The sequence below is a fragment of the Hippocampus zosterae genome, chromosome 10, assembly GCF_025434085.1.
Source record: "Hippocampus zosterae strain Florida chromosome 10, ASM2543408v3, whole genome shotgun sequence".
Taxonomy (NCBI): Eukaryota; Metazoa; Chordata; class Actinopteri; order Syngnathiformes; family Syngnathidae; genus Hippocampus; species Hippocampus zosterae.
In genome coordinates, this window is record NC_067460.1 from 16,308,694 (window position 1) to 16,333,953 (window position 25,260).

General features: G+C 43.2%; 1 protein-coding gene across 4 annotated transcripts in view; it reads left to right on the forward strand.

Annotated features, from left to right (window-relative positions):
* The window catches only part of slc8a2b (solute carrier family 8 member 2b), a 40,829-nt gene that overhangs the window by 12,472 nt on the left and 3,097 nt on the right, over positions 1 to 25,260 (forward strand). For 3 of the 4 annotated variants that reach the window (XM_052078210.1, XM_052078207.1, XM_052078211.1), the window contains 12 exons: positions 4,897 to 4,935; positions 16,015 to 16,440; positions 17,935 to 18,072; positions 18,613 to 18,840; positions 20,041 to 20,421; positions 20,772 to 20,897; positions 21,541 to 21,739; positions 22,642 to 22,772; positions 22,834 to 23,207; positions 23,371 to 23,474; positions 23,915 to 23,932; positions 24,760 to 24,884. In XM_052078210.1, the coding sequence (XP_051934170.1) occupies positions 16,072 to 16,440; positions 17,935 to 18,072; positions 18,613 to 18,840; positions 20,041 to 20,421; positions 20,772 to 20,897; positions 21,541 to 21,739; positions 22,642 to 22,772; positions 22,834 to 23,207; positions 23,371 to 23,474; positions 23,915 to 23,932; positions 24,760 to 24,884 (2,193 nt within the window). In that variant the 5' untranslated portion in view covers positions 4,897 to 4,935; positions 16,015 to 16,071. The remainder of the gene's footprint in view (positions 1 to 4,896; positions 4,936 to 16,014; positions 16,441 to 17,934; positions 18,073 to 18,612; positions 18,841 to 20,040; positions 20,422 to 20,771; positions 20,898 to 21,540; positions 21,740 to 22,641; positions 22,773 to 22,833; positions 23,208 to 23,370; positions 23,475 to 23,914; positions 23,933 to 24,759; positions 24,885 to 25,260) is intronic. The other variant, XM_052078208.1, reaches the window with a different exon arrangement.

Genomic DNA, 25,260 nt, shown 5'->3' on the forward strand with positions numbered 1-25,260 from the left:
TCTCTGAGCAAAATTTGGAGCGTCTTCGGTGAGGATGACAGAAGCACAAAAAAAGCCCCGCTTGGCATTGCATTTTCACTCAGTTTCTGGGAATGTTACACATGAACTAATAAAGGCACATGGCATTTCTATCTGGAAACAAAATTTGGAGGCTCAGTGAGCAACTTAGAGCTATTGTTAAGGAAGAACCAGATTGCACAATTAAAGCGAGACTATAGGCCTAAAAGCACAATTTTTGGCGGTACAATGCCATAGCTATTTCTGTAAAAAAAATGGTGAAGTGATTTTGGTTACGATCAAGAAAACCTTTCGAAAATGTCTTGATTAGCTCTTGGATTCAACTCTTACGAGCTGTTTTTTGTGGTCATAAATATATTTGTTCAAACAATTGCACTCTGCGTTTAAAATGAAACTAAAACTCAACAGCTGGCCGCTCATGAAAACTACTCGCCCATAATGTTTGCCAGCATCATTGTATTAAAGTGGTAATGGTGGTTCGGTGTCAGTCTGTGCGTGTGTGACACATCATCTTGCATCATGCCGCATCCTCCCCAAGGCCGGCGGTCACCGGGGCGATGAGCATGCAGCGGCTCCCTCCGAGTCCCGCTGCACTTACACATGATGGAGTCCCTTAACATTTGCCCCTTGCCTCCCGTCCACTTTACAGCTGATTGCATTCACCCAACAAGATGACGTGGCTGTCATTTAAGGTTAACGTTGAAATGATATTAATACGGGAGAGTGGAGAAACGGCTGCGTTTGTATTGGAATATGTTGTAAGTGGTTCACACTGCAGTCGCGCTCCCCTGATATTTTTATTTGTTTTGGGAAATTCAGCCCTCGAATCTCATTTGATTTAGTAACATGAAATTTAGTAGGTGTGTGTTTCATTAGTAGGTAAGCAAAAGGGAATCTGTCCATTTGTTTTGAAGCGGCAGCCATTTTAGCTTATTTAGTCTTTTCCAGATATTCCTCATCGGCGGACCTGTCAACTGGATAGCATCCCCTGTCAAAAAAAAAATCCAGCCCTCAAACCTTATTTTGCTTGCATGTTATAATAAGCAGACCCACAAAAAAGACGCAAGTTGTTGCCCAGCAAGTCGTAAAATCAGCGACCCGAGTCCAAATCATATTACTCGAGTCCTTCACCCCCACCAACTATGACCAAATTTGAAAACCTATGCTAGACAGGGGTGGCCCGGTGGTCCAGTGGTTAGCACGTCGACCTTACAGTGCAGAAGTTGTGGGTTCGAGCCCAGCTCTGTGTCGCTAGGTGTGAGTGTGAGCGCGGATAGTTGTTCTTCCCTGTGTGCCCTGTGATTGGCTGGCAACCAGTTCAGGGTGTCCCCCGCCTACTGCCCGAAGACGGCTGGGATAGGCTGCAGCACCCGTCGCGAACCTTGTGACGAGAAAGCGTCTCAAAAAAATGGGTGGATGGATGCTAGACAGATGGGCAGTGCTAAAAGTATCTACCGTGTGTGGGCAAGCATTGCAGTGAAATATAATGACTCTCCATAAAACACAAAATTCTCATAACTTAGATCGTAATTTTTTTTTTCCAGAATTCAGCCCTCACAATTTGTTTTACAAGGCCACATGAAATTTTATAGAAATGTCTGTCGTGACCCACAAAAAGTTTCAAGAAGACACAAAAAGAGACAGAGAGGGTCATTTTGGGCATTTCCAGGTGTCATTCTAAGGCAAGCTTGTGCTAGAAAATTGTTTAATTACCACAATAAAGATTACAATCTTGATTACAATGATAAATTGTGAAAATGCTTGGTCAGTGCATGTGGGCGGGATTTGGCGGTGGAGTTTGATAACTCAATATAAACACAAACTCTCTAGAAAGTCAACTCCACAAGGTCAGGGCTTGGCCAAACATTGTGTGTGTGCCAGGAAAATAAGCCAGAAAATAATCAATGATTTAATTATTCAAACATCCACTCACTTGTTTTTCATCGAGATTCATCAGGATTTTTATTGACCTACAGCAGTTTATTGGTTGTGTTTCAAAATGGATGAAATGCTGACTCAACTCCACCAAACAAATAGATTGTGTGTGCGTGGTTACGTGCGTGCGTGCGTGCGTGCGTGCGTGTGTGTGTGTGTATGTGCATGCAGTGACCTGAAATCTGTTCAGGTGAATGACGCAATGAGTGAGAACATTCATGAATTGGGCACCGGCTGCGAGACCACCTGGACTAAACAAACAAACAAAGCTATATACACACACACACACACGGAATGCCACCACCCTGGTCTATTCAAGAACAGCTTGCACCATACGCTGTGTTGCATGTCAACAGGGAGAACACACAAATTCCACACAGATAAGCACCAGCTGAGATTCAAACCCAGAACCTTGGATTATGAGACGTAAATGCTAACATGTTTCACCGTACCACCAGAAAATTAAAAAAAATTCAAAACGTTTTTATTTGAATCACTAAAGCACTCCAAATGTGTCAGATCACGAGGACATATTTGCGGGCCACCCCACAGATTATTTTCAATAAGTATTGAACGTGGGTTTGCTATTGGGCTGGCTGCTGAACTATTCCTCTCACTGAATGGAATTTCACCTTTTGCTGGTGGCGTAGCGTCACTTCCAAGTCGTTTCTCGTCAAACTGAAAGATTTATTGGAGCTTTCCTTTTTTGGCCCATCATGTTCACATCAGGCCTTGACAATAGACATCATCTGTCTATCTGTGTGCGTGTTGCTGCTGTCACCCCCTGATCCCTGATGCTCAGTATGCGCTTCATCCTCATTCCCCCCCCCCCTACCGCACCCCCTCCCCCATCCACCGGCTGCACCTCACAAGATGATGGACTGGTTCAGATGCTTGTAACCCAGGTGGCAGGTCTCAGAGGGTGACGTGCTTTGATTTTTACTTTGGGAAGTCATCTGTCAGCTTCAGCAAGTTTGTCCCTTATGGGGGCAGCTGCCAGAAGTGCCTTCTGGTCTGTCACTCAAAACTTGATTTACTTTGACTTACTTTTATCATTAATCAGAATCATCTTTATAAGCCAAGGATGTAAAACACACAAGCAATGTCTCCGGTAGTATAGGCTAGACCGGCGGTGGGCAAACTATGGCCCGCGGGCCGAATCCGACCCGTTGGTCCTTTTAATCCGGCCCACCGTAGGTTGGTCCACAATTATGGTTCGATGTGAATGATTTTCATTTCAATTGGACTTGTAATGACAGGCATTTCACCGCTAGGTGGCGCATTGACTATAAGTTACAGAACACAGGGTGGGGGGGCGGATCTTTTCAACCACCCAGGACCTCTGCATTTATTTATTTTTAATGTACCATAGCTCGTGCTGACCTGGCCCTTCTGTCAAATTTTAAAAGTCAATGCGGCCTCCGAGCCAAAAAGTTTGCCCACCCCTGGGCTAGACTAGTATTGCAACTACGATAAAGACATGACATATAAGGATCGAAAGACTTTCAGGGGGGGGGGCACCTTATCGGCCCCCTGCGGCCTTTCTTCATCGGTGTTACTCTCCATGTATGTCTCACTTGATAAAATCAATCTTCATAAAAGTCGGGGCTTTGGCATTTGATTGTACATCCAATCGGCACGCGATCAACGGATGTTATGGTGAATCGTTTTCTTTCCTCCATGACAGATGTTAGTAATGGATGCAAACAACAAATTGTTGGCTGGACAATAAATAGATAATCATTATCTATTTATGGCTAGATGAATCATGAAATAATGCATGTGTGACAGCCGCAGCGATGAATGGATGGTTGATGAATAAACGGACCGATTAGCGGGTGGACGAACTGTTGGGTTGATGATGGATGGTGTAGTGATAATGGATGGATGATGGACTGAAGAATGGTTGAGACAGCGGAAGGTTGAATGATCGGTGAATGATTTGAGCGATGACAGATACTTGGATGGGTGGCAGGATGGAAAGATTGAGGGATAAATAATGCACACGTTGTTGGGTGGATGATGGCAAAGAAATGGTGGGATGTAGATTTCTGAATGGAGTCAGCGATAAAGAGATGGATGGATGATCGCAGAGAATTGATCAAAATTGAGAGCAGAGACGTGTGACCCAACAGGAGCCTTTGGATTGGCTCTAGAGTCTTCAGTAATCATGTTGCCAATAATTCCCCGCTGCTTACTACCAGCCACCAGCCTCTGTCTCTTTTATGCGACATGACAACTTTATAACAACTCTAACAAGCTGAAGCTTAGATTTATTTGATCCATTTCACGCCGCGACCCGAGCAAGGCGAGCAAAGCCCGCGCTCGGCCATTATGGCGTCTGACAGCTCATTCCTCTCTCCGATCAGCGATTGCTTTCGGCAAACCTTTGCGGACGCTTTCTTGCTCTGCATTGTTCTTCCCTGCCAAACTCGCGAACATTCCGTATCTAAGTATTTGCACAGTGTGATGCATACAGTTATCCAAAATTCTAATTTTCTCTCTCTCTCTCTGTTGTTTGTATAGCAACACACACGGGCGCAATCGTGCACACATTATATTGTCGAAAGGCAGCCTGCAATACGATTCCACGCACGTACGTCGGCCTCTTCTCCATTTCGAGCAATCATTCTTCTGTCGTTACGATCTGCCTCCGCGGGGACCCGGCCACACGCTCTCCCGCGTGCCAAGTCGTAGCACACTGTAGATTTGGTGAATTTCAAATGAGCATCAATGCAGTGCAAACAAAGTATGTTCAAGGATGGCAAGATGGCAAACGATCAGACTCGTATACAGTCCTCATCATGTTACTGCAAGGTGGCTGTGTTCAGTCACATGTCAGCGTGATGAGATAAGATGATGTAATCTTTTTTTTTGGGGGGGGGGGCGCTCTTAGCCGATTTGAAACATTATCGTAATTGGATATCTGTATTTTGGTTTCAGGGCAGCTGAAGCCTCGTGCCCCTCATGATTTTGAATCTGGTAAGTCAACCCTACACAATGGATCAACAGCCGTACGCACGTCGAGAGAAATACTGATATTTACACTGGGTGTGTATTTGAATGGACATCTGCTTCCTGTCAACATTGTCCTGCTTCCCTATACACACACACTCACACACTCGCCAATCACATTACGTACATCCAATTGGCCGCAGTGTTTCTGCTTATTTCCCAGTGCGAGTTCATCTCATACCTCGTTAACTGCTCAGATGAAACCATGACGTCATCATGCGTGGCAGCGTCCAGTCATGTCACGCCTGAGTTTAGCGTTGGTGAACAGCAAAGTGTCAGCCTCACCATAATATTTGTAGTTTGATCAATAATACTCCTTCAGGGTGCTCTCGCATCACTTCTACCACTGAAAGCGCCGGAAATCAATATCTTATTGGGATTTCTGTACAGCAAGAGACGGTTGCACACAATCTGGTCTAGACAGATGATGCCATGTTTATCAAATGTTTTTTTGTTCAGTGACGCAGGTGGAACAAGTGGGTGTGTGTGAGGCAGACAAGTGGTGCGGAAGACTGTTGAGCATAACCAGATAGTACATTAAGCAAACAAGATGTGCTGGACAAATGAGCAAGTGGGTGCGGTCAAGGTACGCAAGCGATGCGGAGGCGGTTCAAGGGCCTGTGTGCCGGTGGTGGTGGTGATGAAGACAGCGTAAATAGGTAATGACGTGTCAGTCAAATGGTTTATTGCAAGTGTAACTCGGGGATCTGGAGGTGAGGCAGACAATTGGTTTGGAATGCAGTTGAATTGATTGATTGTGAGTGCAGTGAGCAGGCAAGCGGTATGGAGGACATTTCAGCGTCAGCAAATAATGTCGTGTTAATTAATCAAGTCCTATTGCTTAAATAGGAGCGAGTGGGTGTGTTTACATGGCGGGCAAGCGGTGCGGACGACACTTCAGTGGCAGCAGCTCCTTTAGTTAATATTCCTCATCAATATATCATGCGAGTTGCACCCTGGCGTCGTCACGGTGATGGCGATGGTTAAGACGTTATGTCTCTGATGATTTCTGCCCGGAAACAGTGATGGGCGGAGTGTGGGCTGCTGCCTCCTAATTGGCTTCACGGGAGAAGGCCAGAGGGGTGTTGTCTATGCACACACGTAGCGCATACACATGTTCATACGCGCACGCAGGAAAACACGAGTCTTGATAACAAGAATATAATTGGAGGTCATCGTCTCTAATGCACTTAGCTCACGCATATGCAAGCACACTCTTGTATGCGCGCTATGAGTGAGTTTAAGATGCTTTGGGCATTGTGTGCACTTTGTCTAGCACGCTTTCTTTCTCTTTCTCACACACACACACACACACACACACACACACACACACGCACACACATACGAAGACTCTAATGAGATTGTATATGAGATATTGGTCTTTATCACCAATTGGCCCTGTAACGGGTCAAATTACACACTTATTATAATACAACACACACACACGCAGCAGTATTAGGTACACTAATTGCTAATTGATCTAATACCAAATCCTGCATTTTGTTGAATCTAAAAATTGTCCCAGCAGCGGCCCTTGGACGTTTTGGAAGATTCTGCTTCCAAAGTCAGTTTGACTTAGCAACAAGGAATTTACTAGGCATGGCTATCCCGAGTAATCATGTCAATGGATTTGCGGCCGCATGTTTTGGGCACTTGCAATGTGAAATTTGGTAGATGTGTCAATAAATCGAAATTTGATCGATGTGTCTATAAATGGCTATACCCACAACATAGTCTCAAGAAGCCGAGCTCAGAAAGACTCTTGGGTTTTTAAGGGGCCATTTTTAGGTCATTTGTGGAATTTTCATGGATTCTTAAAATACAAACTTGTTCAATAGATCTTTCCCCATTGTTTTCAAATGTTTACTTCTTATACGATACTTATGGATAATGAAAAATTGCAAGAGGTTGGAGTTTTGGTCATTGCTTGTGGGCGGAGTAGGGCGATGAATGGTCATTTTTGCCCTTGTCCAGTGGTCTGTCACGAGTGACTAAATAATGCAACTGAGATTTCTCTGTTATCTGTTCTCTACTTCACTACAGGCGCTCTTTCCTCTCTCTTCCTTCATGCCCTCCTTTTCCACTTTGCTGTGTTTGTTCTTCCCTTGCATCAGAATGGCTTCAGTGTCTCTCTTCTGTGCTTGTGTGTTTGTGTGTGTGTGCGCGTGAGTGTATATGTGTGTGTGGGTATGAACGGAGCTTCCATCAGTGCAAATCCCCCAATTCGGTTATCTAATCTCATCTAAATACGAATGACTGGAGGCTGATTGCCACACACACACACACACACACACGTACCAAGCACAGTGATGAGAACACACAAGCAGACACACACGGTTTCCGTGTTAGGTCTGGAAACTAATGAGGGCAAGGAGAGAAACTGGGACCATCGTAATTACTGAGGGTGGCCGGCAGGAGATGAATGGCTCGACACACACACCTGCAGACAAACTAAATCAAAGTTGACACAGCGACCATAGGGAGGTGGGGGTGAAAGAATGACGTTGGCACAAAAGGAGGGATGCAAAATGAAGGAGCATTTCCGTCATTTACAATGCTTTGCTCTAATTCACTCTGTTTATTCTGGCAGCCATTTCAGTGTAGTTTTGATTCAAATCAAAGCTCAGTTGAGATCTAATTTGTTGTTTCCCTCCTGTTGCAAAAAAAAAGGTGCCTCTGAAATCGCACCCCCTTTGTCGTAGCATCAAAGGATTAGCCGCAAGTGTGTTTTGCTTTTTATTTGGCTTTTTTTTTAAAAAGAAGCACCTCTGTTATCAAAATTAGCTAAATTAGAATCTTATTGGTTTTCCCTTTTACTTTTGTAACAGTAGTTGACTTCTTTTTACACTTAAAATGCAAAAAATAGATCTTCTTTCATGTGAAGACATGTATAGCCCAAGTTGTTTGAATCTGTAACAGAATGTCTGTCTACATTATTTCATAAGTGTGAAATCAAGAATATGTTTTAGCCACCAGCATATGGTAAGTAAAAGTGGTTACTTAAGTGGTTACTTAAAGGCAGTTTTTTGGGCTGGGGGTGCTTCATAAAAAAATTACATGTACATAAAAACACAAATTTTTGCCAATAAAAGGTTCATTAAATGTAATGACTTAATTATTGTGAATTGTGACCCCCCCCCAACTCCCCAACATACAACCAACATATGGTGGCAGTACTATAGAACAATCACCAGTTTGGCAGATAGTGAATAACTATTCTTATTCCTAACGCACATGCAAAACACCATAGAGAAGCTCACAAAGCAGATTTGAATATGCACGATGTAGATATGTAACAACACTTATAGGCATGCATTCTTTATCCTCTGCAGAGATAAAGTAATATTACTGCAGCTCGGAGTTCTGACCAGCAACATATATACGTATAGCCGTATGCCCAGGATGCGCACACAATGCCAATTGAAGTGAAATTTACCAATGTGGCAAAAAAGAGTTTTCATAACTGTCATTTTTGTCAAATATACAGTAGTTTACAGTTGAAATTATTGAACTATATCACAGATTTTCAAAAGTAGAATGTGCCCCACAAAGGTTTGCCATGCATGTTGCGGTAACAAACAATTTGAGCCAAAATGCTTCATGCTGTTTCGGGGAATACACAGGAGATTGTTTCTTCCAGCCACATGTTCCAATCTCATCTCATGTTCTCATGGTAGAGGTGATCACGTCGCTGCTGCTTATAAATCTTTTTCCCAGCTGACGTGCGTCAGCTGCTCCGGCATCTCATTCGCCCTCCACTCGGATGCGAGCCAGAGCCGAGTAAATACTTTGCACTCAGCCGTGTCGTCGTAAACGCGCCTTGATGGGGCGGGAGATGCTCCGCTTCAACTAGTTTAAGGGCTGTTTCAAAACTTGCGCCTTCAAGGACAGACGCAGTCCTTTTATTAGGATGTCATATTCAAGCACCGTTAAATCTGATTCCAAAATTAAAGCTATGTGGTATATTTTGGAATAAGGAAAAGTCATTTTATCTCTTTTTTCCAGAATAAATTGTCATTTTTATAGCCAGTCGCATTAATTAATTAATCCATGTTTTTTAAAATGTGTAGTCTGATGAAAACATTGTATTTTTTTAGAGAAAAGTGTCTAGAATGTTCAAGACGATAATCGTCGTCTAAGTTAATTTTGAGAAAAATCATGACGTAAAAAGATGCAGGTGAATTTTTCGTGTCGTTGTGAAACTAAATTTTCCACTTTCTTCAAATATAAAAATGTGTTTTTAAAGTTCAATTTTTGAGGAGATTATCATTTCTTTCATTCATTTTTTTTCTTTTGAGGAAATGTGTAATTTTGCTATTACCGATTAAGTTGGAAAAGCTTTAATTATCAAAATATTTTGATAATGACTGTGAAAAAAACTTATTTTTTGGGCTGGGGCGGACAAAAAACTAAAATTACTAGGTAATAAAAACATTTATTTAAAATAAATTTTCAGTCTTATGAGAATCAAGTTAAGTATTTTTGTTCTATTAAAATATGGTAATTGTGAGAATACACGTTCATTTTTTTCTTGCAAAAAAAAAGCATTTAGATTAGAAGTTTGGATTAAAGTGTTTATTTTGACATAAAAAGTAATCTGTTTGAGAAAGTGTTATCTTTTATTTTATTTTTTATTTATTTATTTATTTATTTTACAAGAAAAGAACTGGAATTGCGATGGCATTCATTTTATGATACTGTATAGATGAGCACGTGGCCTCATCGAACTGCGGACTAGATTTTGGTTCGGCTAATGCCTTGATGGATTACTTCTAGTCATTTAACTGAGTGTCAATCCATTGTCACCCTCGTCCGGGTGAGAGTATCTTCTCATCTTGAACACGCATGAGATTATTTACGCGTGCCAAGCATATCCGACTTCATGGTTGGAACCGCGCACGCTTCCAACAGCCACTCAATCCGTTCCCACAGTCTCCCTAATGAGGACGAACAGGACAAGGAAGACGTGTCCCTCTGTAGCCGCTTCACGCTCAGCCGGTTACATAACGCCGGCAGTGATGTCTCCCTTTTCAGGACAACCTCGCTCTTATTTGTCGTTAATTGTATTCAACTCCAATCAGCTTCAAACGCTCCTAATGTCTTGGTGTTTATGTCGCTGGCTGACCTTTTCTTTCCTCTGCTTTTCTCCTTTTATTCCACTCTCTCTCCTCGGTCTTTGGCTGAAGCAGCCCGTGGTCCTTCCAGTGGGGAATTGCCTGACTTAATCCACCTCTTAATACCATCACGATCAACTTGCGGTTATAGAAACCATTAATATTACACTAAAACAAAATATAAAAGCCACATACATCATCTGGAGCAGCCCCCAATCAGTGGCTGTGTAATAAAAACACAAAAGTAATTTTCGAAAATGAAATAAAATGCATCATACTCATGAGAGTCATCCATTGGCAATACATTTTTCATGGAACAAATATTAGAATTTAGATTGGTAGCAGAGAAGGCCTTGCTAACGCTAACCACTCGCTGCTGCCCGTTTTGTTATTCGGCACGATCGCTCGGCCCTAAATCCTCACAGGTCTCGTCTCACGTCACTCTAATCCCGCTTTCCAACCACTCGCTTTTTCTCTTGACACTCGCCATCAAGACCTTGTCATCAGATCTATGTGACCACCGTATTAAATTCCACTTTTGCTCTTTTTTGGGGTCACCACACAAACACAAGTGGGTTAAATCATTGATTGGAGGGGACACGTCTTCAAAAAGACATCCACGCTTTAATGATGGCTTCAAGATAAGCGTCTTAGCTTCCTTTAGACTGAAAATCCCGACATTTAATTACTTTGCACATTTTGTTTCTGTCCACAAGTACCAGAAGTGGGCATTCAGTAATTGACTTTTATCTCTGACTTCTCTAATTTACATTTACAAGGGTATGAAGAATGATTAGGACCGCAGAGAAAGGGGGTGGGGGGGAGAAAGAATAATGGTGTATAAAGATTTGGTTTTCTTTCGGGGGGGTTTCCGTTAACCATGTAGGAAATAATGGAAATACAAATTGTCTGTGGCAGGGTCAAATTGGAAACTTAATAAAACCATTCTTAACTGTATTGGCAATCTTTTAAATGAATATTTTAACTTTTTTAAAGGTCATGCAGTTGACAAGGTCTTCAAACTGTTTTTATACCAAATGTGGCGCGACCTCGTGATTACAAACACACAATTGTTCACTGGGAAACACCAAATGGTATCTTTTGCAGTTTATTCCTTCCAAGGTGACATTGGACAGACACAAATGTAAGATAGCAGATCTTCATTAAGATAGATCCAATTTAACTTGTACCAAAGGTCTACGAGAATAAATGTGGGTTTGAGCGACCTGCTGCTTCCCCAAGTCTAAAAATGTTCAACATTATTACCGAAATCACAAAAATTGCAGCGAGGAAACTTGCCATGGGAAAAACAGCTCTTCGAGTTCTAATTTTGATTGCTCGATTCAATTATTTCTAATTACACAATGGGGCAAAAAATGTCTGTGCCACGTGCAATGTGTTTAGTATTAAGTGGCAGTTCAAATATGTCTTATCTCTGCACCGGCTTGGCCAGGAATGAGTGCAGTGTGCTAGCAGGAAAAAAATGTCTGTATCAAAATGAGGCAATTATTAGAGTGTCGAGCTGTCAGGGTGTTCACATAATGGGTGCTGTGTTATGATAGCTTCTCTCTGATATCGTTTGGCAGCTTAATAATGGAAGACTCTCAAGGGGTGCTACTCATCGACCCACAAATGATCCAAGTAGATGGTGGTTAGATGAGTTATTGCAAAGGAAAAATAAAAGACTCACTTCCTCTTGATTTTTCTGAATGAATCTGGTGTGCAGTCTAGAGGCTTTAAACTCTGCAATAGTGAGACATTAATGGAACTACTTGAAAGACACACACTGTTTTTTTTTATATTTTTCAGCAAGACTTCAATTTAATGAAGTGAACTTACGCCTTAATGGTCGCCCGATAGCATTTGACATTTAAAACAATGTAGGACAAAATATTAACTGTGGTCTGTGGGCACTGGAAGCTGTATAACACAACCAGTGACCATTAGTGACCAAATAGAAACAGGCTTGGAGATTGGTGAGTTAGTTCGCATATCTGATAAGTGTTTATACTTGTTTACAGCTATTGAACTGTGAACCAAGATGGTAAAAGAATTTAGCATTAGCATTTAGCTTAGCAGCTAAGCTAAAACCTTTGAGAATGCTAAAGTTTTAGCTTAGATTCTAAGCTAAAACTTTTGTGAATGCTAAGCCTTAGCACAGCCAACGTCTGGTTAGCTCGTGACGTTCCAAGATTTCCTCTTCTGTCGGAGGAGAAGGCGGAGCACCTCCTCTTCTTCGTTGGTACCATGGGGCTAAGGAAGCAGCTATGTTCGACTATCCCGCGGTTAAACCCCTATGACAAACGCAATGAAAAGCGCCGTTTTACCTTCAGTGTGAATGTAGCATAACAGGGCCCCCCTGTTGGTGTCCTTTTTCAGCCAAGTTGTTGTGAAGAAAAAAAAAAGTCTGACCCACTTCTCTGACTGTCAATCAATTTCCAAACAAATGGAGCATTCACACTGGTGCTGAAACACAATAACAGCCCGTGCATGAGGCTCCATCAGAGTCACACATAGACGTGCCATCCAGCAGGGAAGTGATTGACACTTGGGAGTCGACGAGCCATAAAGAGGCTGATGGCTAGAACTGGCGGCCACAGTGCATTGTGGGTAAAAGTAACAATAATGGCTCATTATGTCCAAAGGTAGCTGAAGCCAAGTTGTGATGAATGAGCATTGTAGTGGCCATTAGTGAACAAGCATGGATGTGAATATGACTATTGTTACAGTGATGTGTTTTTACGTGGAAGAAACGCAGATGCATCAGTTAGACTACACAATAGCAAAACAACGCTATATTTAAATAAAATGTGCATTTTGTGTTTTACGAACATGGTGCAAACATGGCGATTACCTCAAACTGGGAACATCTTAAGCTCTTTTTGGCACTGTCGATTGGTTATTCATAAGAACAGACCACATAGGGCCTGTCGACTTGTGAAAAAATATGAAGCTGACCAAATTTAGACATATGGGGTTCCCACCAGACGTTGAAAATATACATTACATATTTAATCTTGTACATTTCTTTTATTTAATAGAACACTGCCAGGAAAAAAAGGTGCTAAATTTGTACCTTCAAGGGGAAAGTCAACCTCAATTACGGCTCGCCTGTTTTCTGAAGCTGAGCCATGCTTGTTACCTTAGCCCTGAACAACTGTGATGACATTTTCAGTTGACGGCAAGTAGCAAAATGGCTGCCCCCCTGAGATGGGCAAAAGCAGGTGTATTTTACTGCTTAATTCATTCCACAAAAGCAATATTAATCAGAATGCCATGTTTGGAGTAGTAGGGGAACATAGAACATTTTAGTGTAAAGAAAAACTTTGGGTTGACTTCCTCTTTGAGGGTCTAATGGCTTGTCACTGGGGCAGCACCCTCAAGGGTGAGTATATGCCAATTGTGCCCCTTTAAACAGGGTACATGGGACCTCTGTCTAAGTCAGTGTTTCTCAAATAGTGGGGCGCGCCCCCTGGGGGGGGGGCGCGTTTGACCTCGGGGAACATGCATTTTTATTTTTTTTTTGTCTTAAATAACGTGCAGTTGCACCTCCACTACGTTAGGGGGCAGTGGCGCTCTCATTGGCAGAGTTCGCGCAGGGAGCATTCTTAGGGAGGAAAGATGACGAGCGTAGCGCTTGGGTTCAATGTGACTCCGGGCACACTCACGCGTGTTTGTTTGTGCATGCATGCAATGAATGTTGAGTAGCTCGTTGTCAAAATTGTGTTTGCTCTCCTGAGTTTCTCACAAGATAATGAGACAACTAGATCCAAGCTGGATGGAAACGCAGAGAAATAGGCCTGGGGGGGGGGGGATAAAATATAAGATGACAAAAAAGATACTTTGTTGTCATTGTACAACAATGTACAACACAATTAAGGCGTACACGTAGTAGTAGTGAAACAAGTCACCACGTAATTTGAGTACTGTACAGGTACCTTGATTAATAAATAAATAAATAATGACCAAGAACTAAACTGAGGCTCAGAGGGGATCGAGCCTTTTCTGTTGCTGGTCCCTCTCTCTGGAATGACGACCCACTGAACATTCGGCAAGCCTCCTCGCTGCCCATCTTTAAAGCCCTCCTCAAAACTCACTTGTATTCTTTGGCGTTCGACTCAGCATGACTTAGATTTGTTCTTGATTTTACTGCTTGGTGCTTTCTACCGCCTTTATTCCCGATTCATTTTACTGTTTATTGTGTATGTTAAATCGCTCCATGTTTGTTTACGATGATACTAGTGCAGCGTGTTATACCGGAGACAAATTCCTTGTGTGTTCTACATACTTGGCCAATAAAGATGATTCTGATTCTGATACAGCACTTTGTATGCAGCGATGGCTGTTTGAAAGTGCTCTATAAATAACGGTTCTGTTGACTTGACTGGACAACACACACGCACATGCGCGCGCGCACACACACGTCGTGTCTTTATCACATTGTACTGTTTGAAAAACTTCTGTCAACCAGATCAACTTGAGGTTTCTTTACAATGTGCAGTGCATCTTACCGACAATTCCTCTTCTTGCGTGAGGTCACAAATACTGCTACTTTCCACTGCGAGGAACCCAATGTATTGTGAACTGATGATGGCTGGATGTTATGAAGTGTGCTGCCGCCATCTCGTGGTGGGGGTCTGAATCCCATGTCTATATCAAATTTTGCTTACACTCCCAGACTAAAAAATAAAAATATATTTTGGGGTGGAACGTTCCCAGGAATTCTCTGAAAATACCCAATGGGTTAAATTGAGGTGTACTGAATTAAATATGAAACGGCAAGTCATTGATTGCTCACACAATTGATTTGACAATAATAAACACATGGCAGCCGGAAGGCTTGCTTGCTTGTTGCTTGCTTTGCTGCACAGTCTTTAGTTAATGGAAGTAAAGCAGCTCTTCCTTAGATTGCATCTGTCAAACTGCCTGAAAAGCAGTTTTCTCTCTCACAGAAAGTGTCTCGCTTGGTCTCCATGGCGAATCACAACCCGTGTGCGCGTGCATGTGCGTGTACGTGTGCGCGTGCGTGCGCGCGTGAATGTTGAGCAGCTCGTTGTCAAAATGGTGTTTGTCTCGCTCGGTCTCCATGGCGACTCACAACACATGTGCGTGTACGTTTGCGTGTGCGTGTGCGCGTGAATGTTGAGTAGCTTGTTGCCAAAATGGTGTTTGTCTCGCTCGTCTCCATGGTGACTCACAACACATGTGCGCGTGCGTGTACGTGTACATGTGCGGGTGCGTGTTCGTGTACGTGTGCGCGTGAGTGTGCGTGTGTGCGTGTATGTTGAGTAGCTCATTGTCAAAATGGTGTTTGCTCTCCCGAGTTTCTCACAATTGAATATTTGACTATTTACAATTATAGTTTCAAGATTTGTGTGTGTGTGTGTGTGTGTCGTCGAAGTAATTATGTAGGCCCTTAGCTCTGTCTCCTCCAGTTGATTAATGAAGGTTTGCTCTCTTCGCTTTCTCAAAAACAACCCTCTCATCTCTCCACCATTGATTGATTTGCTCCTCAGGATCTCTGCCCCTGTCGGCATGGCAACAGACAGCGCCCCGTGCTCCCATCAACAGCCTCACATTTTTGTCATTCAGCACTGGTTCACATGATTCATTGTTTTAATTTTTTGCAAGCTGAATTTCGAGTGGTCCTTCTCTGGCAACATTTTGTCACGCGTCAATTCACTCTCAATGAAACATTTTTAGTCATGCTCATGAAACTTCAAAAGGGCCTCTCTGTTTGCTGCCCAAATGAGTCACGAGTCTCTTTTATTTAGCCAAATACTTGCCTCTTTAAATTTATTTGCTATTTATGAAAAGATTGGATGGCACTTGCAAGTTTCACCTCTGTAATGGTTGTTAACAAATTCCTCGCTCCATGGTTGAAAAGCATTTTTTAATTGACATGTTGATTTTCTTTGTTTCTGTCTTAAAGGTCGACTAGTGTCTTTGCCTGCAGCCTTCCTTCCTGTGTCATCCAGGGAGTGCCACCATGTTTCGCCTGGCCTCATCCGCCCCCCTCCTCTTCCTCCTCCTCTTCACCATCCTCTTCCTCTCCTCGGTGCCACTCTGCCAGTCCGAGTCCCAGCGTGGGACGGCGGTCTCAGCCTCCATTCTGCCCTCTTCCTTGCCTTCCGCGGGGTCATATGCAAATGGCAGTGTGCCGGCTGTGGGCAAGTGTGACGTTGTGACAGTGTGCAAGCCGGGCATCCTGCTGCCTGTCTGGAGGCCCATCAGGCCAGGCATCGGAGAGCAGATCGCCCGGGCAGTGGTTTACTTTGTGTCCCTCATGTACATGTTCCTGGGTGTCTCCATCATCGCCGACCGCTTCATGGCGTCCATCGAGGTCATTACATCACAGGTGAGGTCATCGTTCCACACTTTATCGTACACTCACTGCTTGAAATCGGGCTATTTTGACCATCAGTTCATCAAAATGTGCCAACCCCACCACCCACAAAAGCATTGAGCATAGTAGCAAAGTTAGACGACTCTCCATAATGGGCCCGAGAATTTTGGGAAAAGCTCCCAAAGTGAGTTTCACTTGCAAAATGGAATCTGGTAGACATTTGTCTCACAAGTCTACTCGCCAAAAAGTCTCAGGAAGTCATGCCTTTAAACACAAGAGAAGTCGAAAATCTTAGTTTGATTCAATGTCCGTTTTATGGCCTTTTAAAGCCCATTTATGGGCCTGTCAATCATGAGTATACCCACAGAGTGTCAAGGAGCCATGCTAAAAAAAAACACACTGAGTAGGACATTTTGGTCTGAAATTTTGCAAAAGATTTGGATTTTTGATTTTATTTTGTTGGAGCAGAACTTTTGTTGTTTGCTTCAAACAGTTTGTGGGTGAATAGGGTGTTTATTATACAAAATACATGCATTGAGAAATGGATAATGAAAATATATTTAAGAGCATGTATGGACAGGTTTTGTCAATATTTAAAAAAGCATTTTTTGTCATAGAAAAAGCGTTGTTCCATGTGGGCCCACAGGAGTATTGATGAGAAATTGGACCCCCCCCCCCCCCCCCTGCACCTTTTAAGTTGCCCATCCCTGGTCTAGGATACTGTATCATCAAAAAATTTGATGAGCCACCATGTAACACAATTCATAATCACGCACAAATCTTCATAGTTTATTTTTTTATAAGGAAGAGGAGAAATTGTATCATACTAAGACAGCCTAACATGGAAGCCGCTGCCTCGCTAATAAGTCCAGCCAACCTCCACTCGCAAAATGCACTTGTTTGTGGTTCCTTGTAACAAATGTTCAAAAATAACCTTGGGCACTGAGCCACAATGCTGCTGCGATCCGTTTTGAGCACCTACTTAAATTGCCAAATAGAGTTCACAAACATCATTAATTATTCATTATTATTGTGTGTGTGTTTTAGTCTTGTCAGCAGGAACTAAACAGGAACTTCTAAGATTCATTGGTCGTGTTTATTTTTAAGATACAGAATATCCCGCCATGAGCGTGAGTGTTTGTATGTGTATGGGATTGTGTGTATTTCTGAGGTCACATACTGATGATCTAATTTATCCCAAAGATGTTTTATCGTGTTGAGGTCAGGAATTTGCGCAGGCCGGTTAAAGGTCATCCTCACTCAGGGTCGAAGGGAGATTGCTCAGATTAATAGCATTTCAATTCATTTAAATTAGCACTAGGGATTTAATATATACAGTATACAGGTGCCACTGTATATGCCATTTAATTACTGCACATGTACGTCTAGTTGGATTCAATCGGCATTTCCCTGCCTTGTACATGTGACATGATGAATCAAAATTACATTGAATTTTATCTTAACTAATCCACTTTGTGTACGTGTATGTGTGTGTTTGGCTAACAGGAAAAGGAGGTGACCATCACCATGCCAAACGGAGAAACATCAGTGGCAACAGTTCGGATCTGGAACGAAACAGTGTCAAATCTGACCCTAATGGCTCTGGGCTCCAGTGCACCGGAGATCCTGCTGTCAGTCATAGAGGTACTAAAACACACACGCATGCAAACAGAAGTTAAAGGCCTTTTTTTCCCACACTGGGTGACTTACATTCTCAGACAGGTATCATATATGACTGTTAAAAAAATAATGTATTATTCACTGAAGTTCATATCAGTCTCTACTTTTTTACTTTCACCAACCCAAAATTGGTCTCAGCTTCCAAAAGCAGCTGAGCTGTGATTGGTCGTTACCTGAGCCCTGAGCAACTGTCATGAATTTTCAGCTGACAGAAAGTGGCAAAATTGTCGCCCCCAGGAGATTGCTAAAAATGGGTGGCTTTTGTGCCTTCACGCTTATTCCACAAATGCAATATGAATGATTAGTGAATGTGCATTAAACATATTGTAAAGAAAATGTTTCGTGTTGAGTTCCCCTTTAAGTACAGTAGTTAAATCACTACTTGGAGTTTTACCAGATCTACCCCCCCACCCTACCCCACACACACACAATTCACTGCACTTTGAGTGACTACTTTTGCTACTCATTTGCCAATAATCATCCTTTTTGTCACCATCTCTGCAGGTGTGCGGTCACAAATTCGAGGCGGGCGAGTTGGGACCAGGCACCATCGTGGGCAGTGCCGCCTTCAACATGTTTGTGATCATTGGCATTTGCGTGTGGACCATCCCCCAGGGCCAGGTGCGCAAGATCAAACACCTGCGGGTCTTCTTCATCACCGCCTTCTGGAGCATCTTCGCCTACATCTGGCTCTACCTCATCCTGTCCGTCATGTCGCCTGGCGTGGTCGAGGTGAATTGGGCTGGGGCGCCTTTATGGTTTGAGCATTTATTTAGTACCGTATTTTCCACACTAAAAGGTGCACTGGATTATGAGGCGCACCTTCAATGAATGGCCTATTTTGTAATTTTTTTTCATATATTGGACGTACCGCATTATAAGACGCACTCTACAATGCATCCACTAGATGGAGCTACGCTCATGGAAATGCAAACAGAACGATCAGATGTCAGTAAAACGTAATTAATAATGAAGCGACACAGTTCACTTGACCAACAGCAAGTTATAACATTGACTCGTTAACGTTGACCTCTCCTGCCGCTGCTCTATTTCTGTGTTCAACTGCGTAACCCGATCGCCTTAAGTTTGAACTCTGCGTTGTAAGCATGTCTCGAGCAAGGAGCCATTTTGGGGGTCGACATACTCCCGTAATAACCATACACAAGGCGCATCGGATTTTAAGGCGCTGTGAGCTTTTAAGAAAATGGAAGGCTTTTTGCGCCTTTTTAGTGCAGAAAATAAGATATCCTTGATATCTAGCTTAAAGTCCATGGTACTAATACGCTTTTTCCCCTCACTAAAAAGACAATTCAGCAAGTCATAGAATGACTGTTTTACTACTACGGTGAACTGGAGTTTTACAGGTTTTCATCTTGCATTTTGTTAATAGCACAGTTTTGCCTCACTCGTAACATGTAATAGTTGTCCTGCTAGTGTGCAGAATTGTCCGACACTTGTGGGAAAAAAAAAAGTTCTGGTAAGACACAGTCATCTTCTACGCTGAATTGCCTTACTAGTGAGGACAAAGAGCATACTAGTGCATGGACCTTTATCTGGATATCAAATAAATGCTTTTTTTGTTTTTGTGTTGATTTACAAGTGAGGTTAAATTGTGTTCCAGTAAACCAAAAGTGGCACTGGAAAACACTTTACTAGACACAATTACAACCCTCCGTATAATAACACCAGCTCCTGTAAACCAAGTGTTGGCACTTTCATCAGCAAATTTCAAAAAACATTCACACCCCATCAATTTCTGTTAATCAAATGAAAACATTCCTGAAACTTGGTCTCGGTCAAACATCGACACGCCACTTCCAGTTAAACATTGGTTGCTTTCTGTTTTAGATGTGAAGAGCTTAGTCTTATTAATTAACACAGTCACACAAGTGTGTTAATGGTTGAACCCGAACATCATTTCCTGTGTCTCAGGTGTGGGAGGCCTTGGTGACCCTCCTGTACTTCCCAGTGTGCGTCATCCTGGCCTGGATCGCCGATCGGCGCCTGCTCTTTTACAAATACATGGGCAAGCGCTACCGTGCCGACAAACGCCACGGCATCGTCGTGGAGATGGAAGGAGACCTGACGCCCAATAAGGGTGGCATGGAGATGATCGCGGATGGCAAGTTCCCGCCACGTGGGGCTGCCGTAGTCCCTGCCGAGAATTGCAGCGGAGATGGTGCAGGGGCGAATAACGTGGGCGCGGCGATGGCCCGGTCCACGTCCACGGGCGCTGGGAGCACACTGCCCAACTCCAACAGCGCCTTGGTCAATATGGAGACCAGTCGGGAGCTGGATGAGAGCCGAAAGGAGGTGGGAAGCCTACATCACAGAACGCATACTGATCATTGAATACTCGTCTCCTTGGCTGTGTAGGGAGTCCTACACAAAAATGGGTGAATTTGAATGTGTTATTTTTAGTTTTCAAATTCAAAATGAACTTTTGTTTCACACTGATTTCAGATTCACAATTTAGCTCACAATGATCTGGCTTGTTTTTATTTATGTATTTATTTATTTTACATTTTTACAGCCAAATGTTTCCCTTGCCCTTTACCCACTCCTATGTGTAAGAGGTGAAAAACTGATACATACAGTATTTACCGTGCTTTAAACAGATCAGCAAAAGAATCTAATTTGCTTGTTTTAAACGCCCCCTCAAGGTCATTCGTATCCTGAAGGAGCTGAAGCAGAAGTATCCTGACAAAGAGCTGGATCAGCTGATGGAGCTGGCTAACTACTACGCCCTGCTGCACCAGCAGAAGAGCCGAGCTTTCTACCGCATACAGGTAACACTCCAATAACCTGTGCCCAGAGCCTGGCCCAAGCATTAGTCATCAAAAGCATCTGTTTTAGGGTCCCACTCCCACTAGGACCCCTTCACCCTGTGCTATTTTTGTTTGGTATTTTTTTTCATGTTTAAAATATGTGCTTTGGCTCAATAAAGGTTAAGAAGCACTCGTCTATATATGTATATATATATATATATATATACGACAGTGACACCAAATACATGATCTCATCGTATTATTACATGTAACAAATTGACGTATTACTAGTTTTGAAATGACTCAAGTCAACTTTTTTTTTCAATTGAGTGAGTGTAAACAGGGTAACAAAATATTTGCAAAATATCAGGATTATTTATTGCACATGACAACATGATATTTGGGTACGGATTTGAGCGTGGATCATGGAAATTGGCACAGATGATTTGCTGTGGCGGGCCGCATAAAATGACGTGGCGGCCCAGATCTGGCCCCCCGGCCTTGCGTTTGACACAGGTGGAATGGGTCTTGGAATGATTTTTCATCATTATTATTGGCAGAGATCAAGGGCCTCCAAAATCTAATCTTGCCATGGAGGTGTGGTCTGTCTCTGGCTGTACCCCCACCACAATCTTCTTCCTTTTATCCTCTCTCTTCCCTCAAGGCAACGCGTATGATGATCGGAGCTGGTAACGTCCTGAAGAAGCATGCCGCCGACCACGCTCGCCGCGCTGCGGCCACCGAAGAGGAGATCCCGGAAGACGACGACGACCTGGCCCTGTGCAGCCGCATCTCCTTTGAAAGTGCTCACAGCCAGTGCATGGAGAACTGTGGGATCCTTAAACTGGCTGTCATATGCCAAGGTAGGGAAACGAAAACTAGAGCTGGGGCTTTAAACTGTGTTTTCATTCTGTTATCATAAATTGTCCATTTGTTTTCTGAAGCACTTTCAAGGTATACCCTCGACTGGTCCCCAGTCGATGTTGGGCCAGGAATTAATTAATGGGACCCCATTAATTAATTCCTTTTTAGGAATTTTAGGAGCGGATACAGAAAATTAAAGGGCATCCCACTATGAATTCACCTGCAAAGCAAATTTTAACATTTCCTCTCATTCACACAGTTTTACGAACATTCAGCCACTCTTTACAACAACAGAATTTCCTGCGTTTTCTGCCACAACCGTTTTGTGGAACCTGTTGATTCACGCGGTACCGCCACGACTCGTCTCATTTCATACATTAGCGGCTCACCAGAGTGGTCATTTGGTTCCATGGTCTCGCACACAAGGCGACACACCTTCTTCTTTTATATTTGGATACTGACCGCTTCTTTGGCATTTTGTCAGTTAGCGAACTAGCTTGTTTGTGCATTACAGACAACAACTGGGCTGAAGTGTGGGACAGCGGCTTGTCAGCGGCAATAAATATTTAAAAATAATAAATAGTGAGTAGATGAAAAATGCTGTCTCTAATTTTAGGGGCAAAATTTAACATTTAGTGCTTGTCTGTAGCCCTGTGTTGGGTATAAAGAGACAACCAGAGTCGTTGCCAGTCTATATCAGAGCACATATAGACAAAAAAATGGGACTGGTTGTCAGTCAATGTCACTGCACATGTCGACTGACAATGGACCGGCAGTTAATGTCAGAGCAAATATAGACAAAGAAGGGACAAATGATAGACTAGTCATTAGTCAATGATGGGCCCATGCGACACAGTTCAAGACAGTGAAAGGACTGCCTTTTCTTTTCCGGCGCTTTCAGGGGGCCTGGGTGAGAACACCTTCTACGTAGACTACAGGACCGAAGACGGCTCAGCCAATGCCGGCTCTGATTACGAGTACAGTGAAGGAACACTGGTGTTCAAACCCGGAGAGACTCGCAAGGAAATTAAGGCAAGAAAAGACAAAAATTGCTTTCTCCGTAGGCAACCGCTTTGACATTTTCCTTCTCTAGGTCGGCATCATCGACGACGACATCTTTGAGGAGGATGAGCACTTTTTCGTGCGGCTACTCAACCTGCGGGTGGGGGACGCTGAGGGCATGTTTGAAAGCGATGAAGCGGGCGCCGTGCCCAAGGGCCAGCTGGTGGAGCCCCTGGTGGCCACCGTGACCATTCTGGATGACGACCACGCAGGCATCTTCACTTTCAGCGAGCGCATGATGCGCATCAGCGAGAGCATGGGCACCATGGAAGTGACGGTGGTGCGTAACTCGGGCGCCCGCGGCACTGTCATCCTGCCGTATCACACCGAGCCGGGCACCGCCAAGGCGGGCGAGGACTACGAGGAAGCACAGGGCGAGCTGGAGTTCACCAATGACCAGACAACGTGAGTTCAGGCCATGAATGCCAATTTTGTTTTTTATGTGACAGATTATGCAACAACTAGCAGCTTCTTTTTCCAAAGAGCATCACACAAAACAAATTTAGGCTAACGATCGAATCTGTGCATGCATGCGTCCATGTGCGCGTGTATGTTTTCACACGTGCAGTCAAACGCTCCACGTGAGGATAATCGATGATGAAGAATACGAAAAACATGAAAACTTCTTTATCGTCTTGGAGGAGCCACGCTGGCTGAAAAGAGGAATTTCAGGTAAGCATCCACTCTGTCTCCGCCATCACACACTAAGTAGATCATATTCACCTCACACGCCAAGCACACGCCACATTTACCAAACATGCTTCGATCACTAATGCCTTGGACATTCACACATACAAAATTGTCAGGCTGGCACATACACCCAACACCTCAAGTTGATCACCAAATGTTGATAACATACATTGAATATCATAAGCAAAGCACATAACTGTAGAACCAACACGCTAAGCACATGAACCCCACATGTTGACCACATACTGTGCATATCCAATATGTTCGTTCAGTAGATGCACCCAGCACATTAAGCACATTCACCCCAACATACACATTCACAGCCACGAAATAAATGATGACGTGTGTTGCGAATACATCAGTTTACATGTATAACCTCTTGTTGTCAATAACTCTCCTTGCTCCCTTTGTGTTTATCACAGCGCTGCTACTCAGCCACGGTAAGATGCCTTCTGTCTTATGCTTTTCGTTATGTTGCTTGTGCCCTCACCTTGTCACTCAATCGGAACTACTTGCAGGCCAAAAATAGGTCAAATTGTTAACTCTACGCTTGGGATCAAAAGTGACAGAATCAACACTGGCTTATTTGTACCCAGCGCATTATGAGGATTTGACCCAGTAAAAGATTTTGATCCAACAAGGGGTAAAAATTACCCATAGTGATGGGTTACCTGGTTATCAGGAAAGCTGTAGTTAAAAATAAGACTTTTAATAACGAACAATTTCTAAGAAGAAGATGAAGCGATGCAAGGGACACCACAGCAAGTCACTCACATGATATGTTGGTCATAGTTTTTACACCGGTTGCCCAACTAGCCACCACCAACATTTGCTAAAAATGTTACATTTGATTTCCTTCAACTTCAGGTCACACCAAAACTGTCAAACATGACGACCAGCTTCAACCTAATCAAGGTCAAAATAAGTAACCTAACCTTGTAAGCCACCCGATGAAAATCTACAGCTCCCCAGCAAGGGCGTCATTTCAACAGCCCAGCAGTTTTAGAGTGCAGGGGATAATGTCCTAAAAAAAAAAATCTGTGAATTGGCGATGCGGCCGTTGACTCTACCACTTCATCATTATTATGATCACAGGCTTGCACCATGTGGAGAAAAACATGTCGACGGCAGCCTGCTGATGAGATCCTGCTGCCTGGCCTTTATCATCATAATGATGCAGGGCACCCGGCTGTTTTACACGGACTCGATCATAATTTAATTGAACATATCTGTGACAGCCTCGTGTGGCTTTAAATTCTCCTTTCAGAGGGGTCTGAGGGCCAGCTGAGCGCCGAGGAGGAGGAGGCCCGAAGGATTGCCGAGATGGGCAAGCCCATCCTGGGGGAGCACAGCCGGCTGGAAGTGGTCATCGAGGAGTCCTATGAGTTCAAGGTGCAGCATTCGCAAGACATTTATTTGAATACTGTAAGATAAGATAAGACAAGATAAGAAACCCCTTGTTTGACTCACAATGGAGAAATTCCCAATTTACAGCAGCAAAATTACAAAAGAGAGAAGACAAAAAGTTTATCAATAAATATACAATAGAATATAACTATGTCAATTTCATACTTTTTGCATTCTAATAGATCATTTATTGGTTCTGTCACTATATACTGCTGGCATAGGTAGATGGACAAAGATGTATTATTTGTTATGAATAAATCAATTTCCCGCGGTACACCATTAGAACTTTCAAGGCACACTAATGTGCCCCCTGTACATTGGTTGACAATCACTGCATTATACAATATTATCCATCCATCCA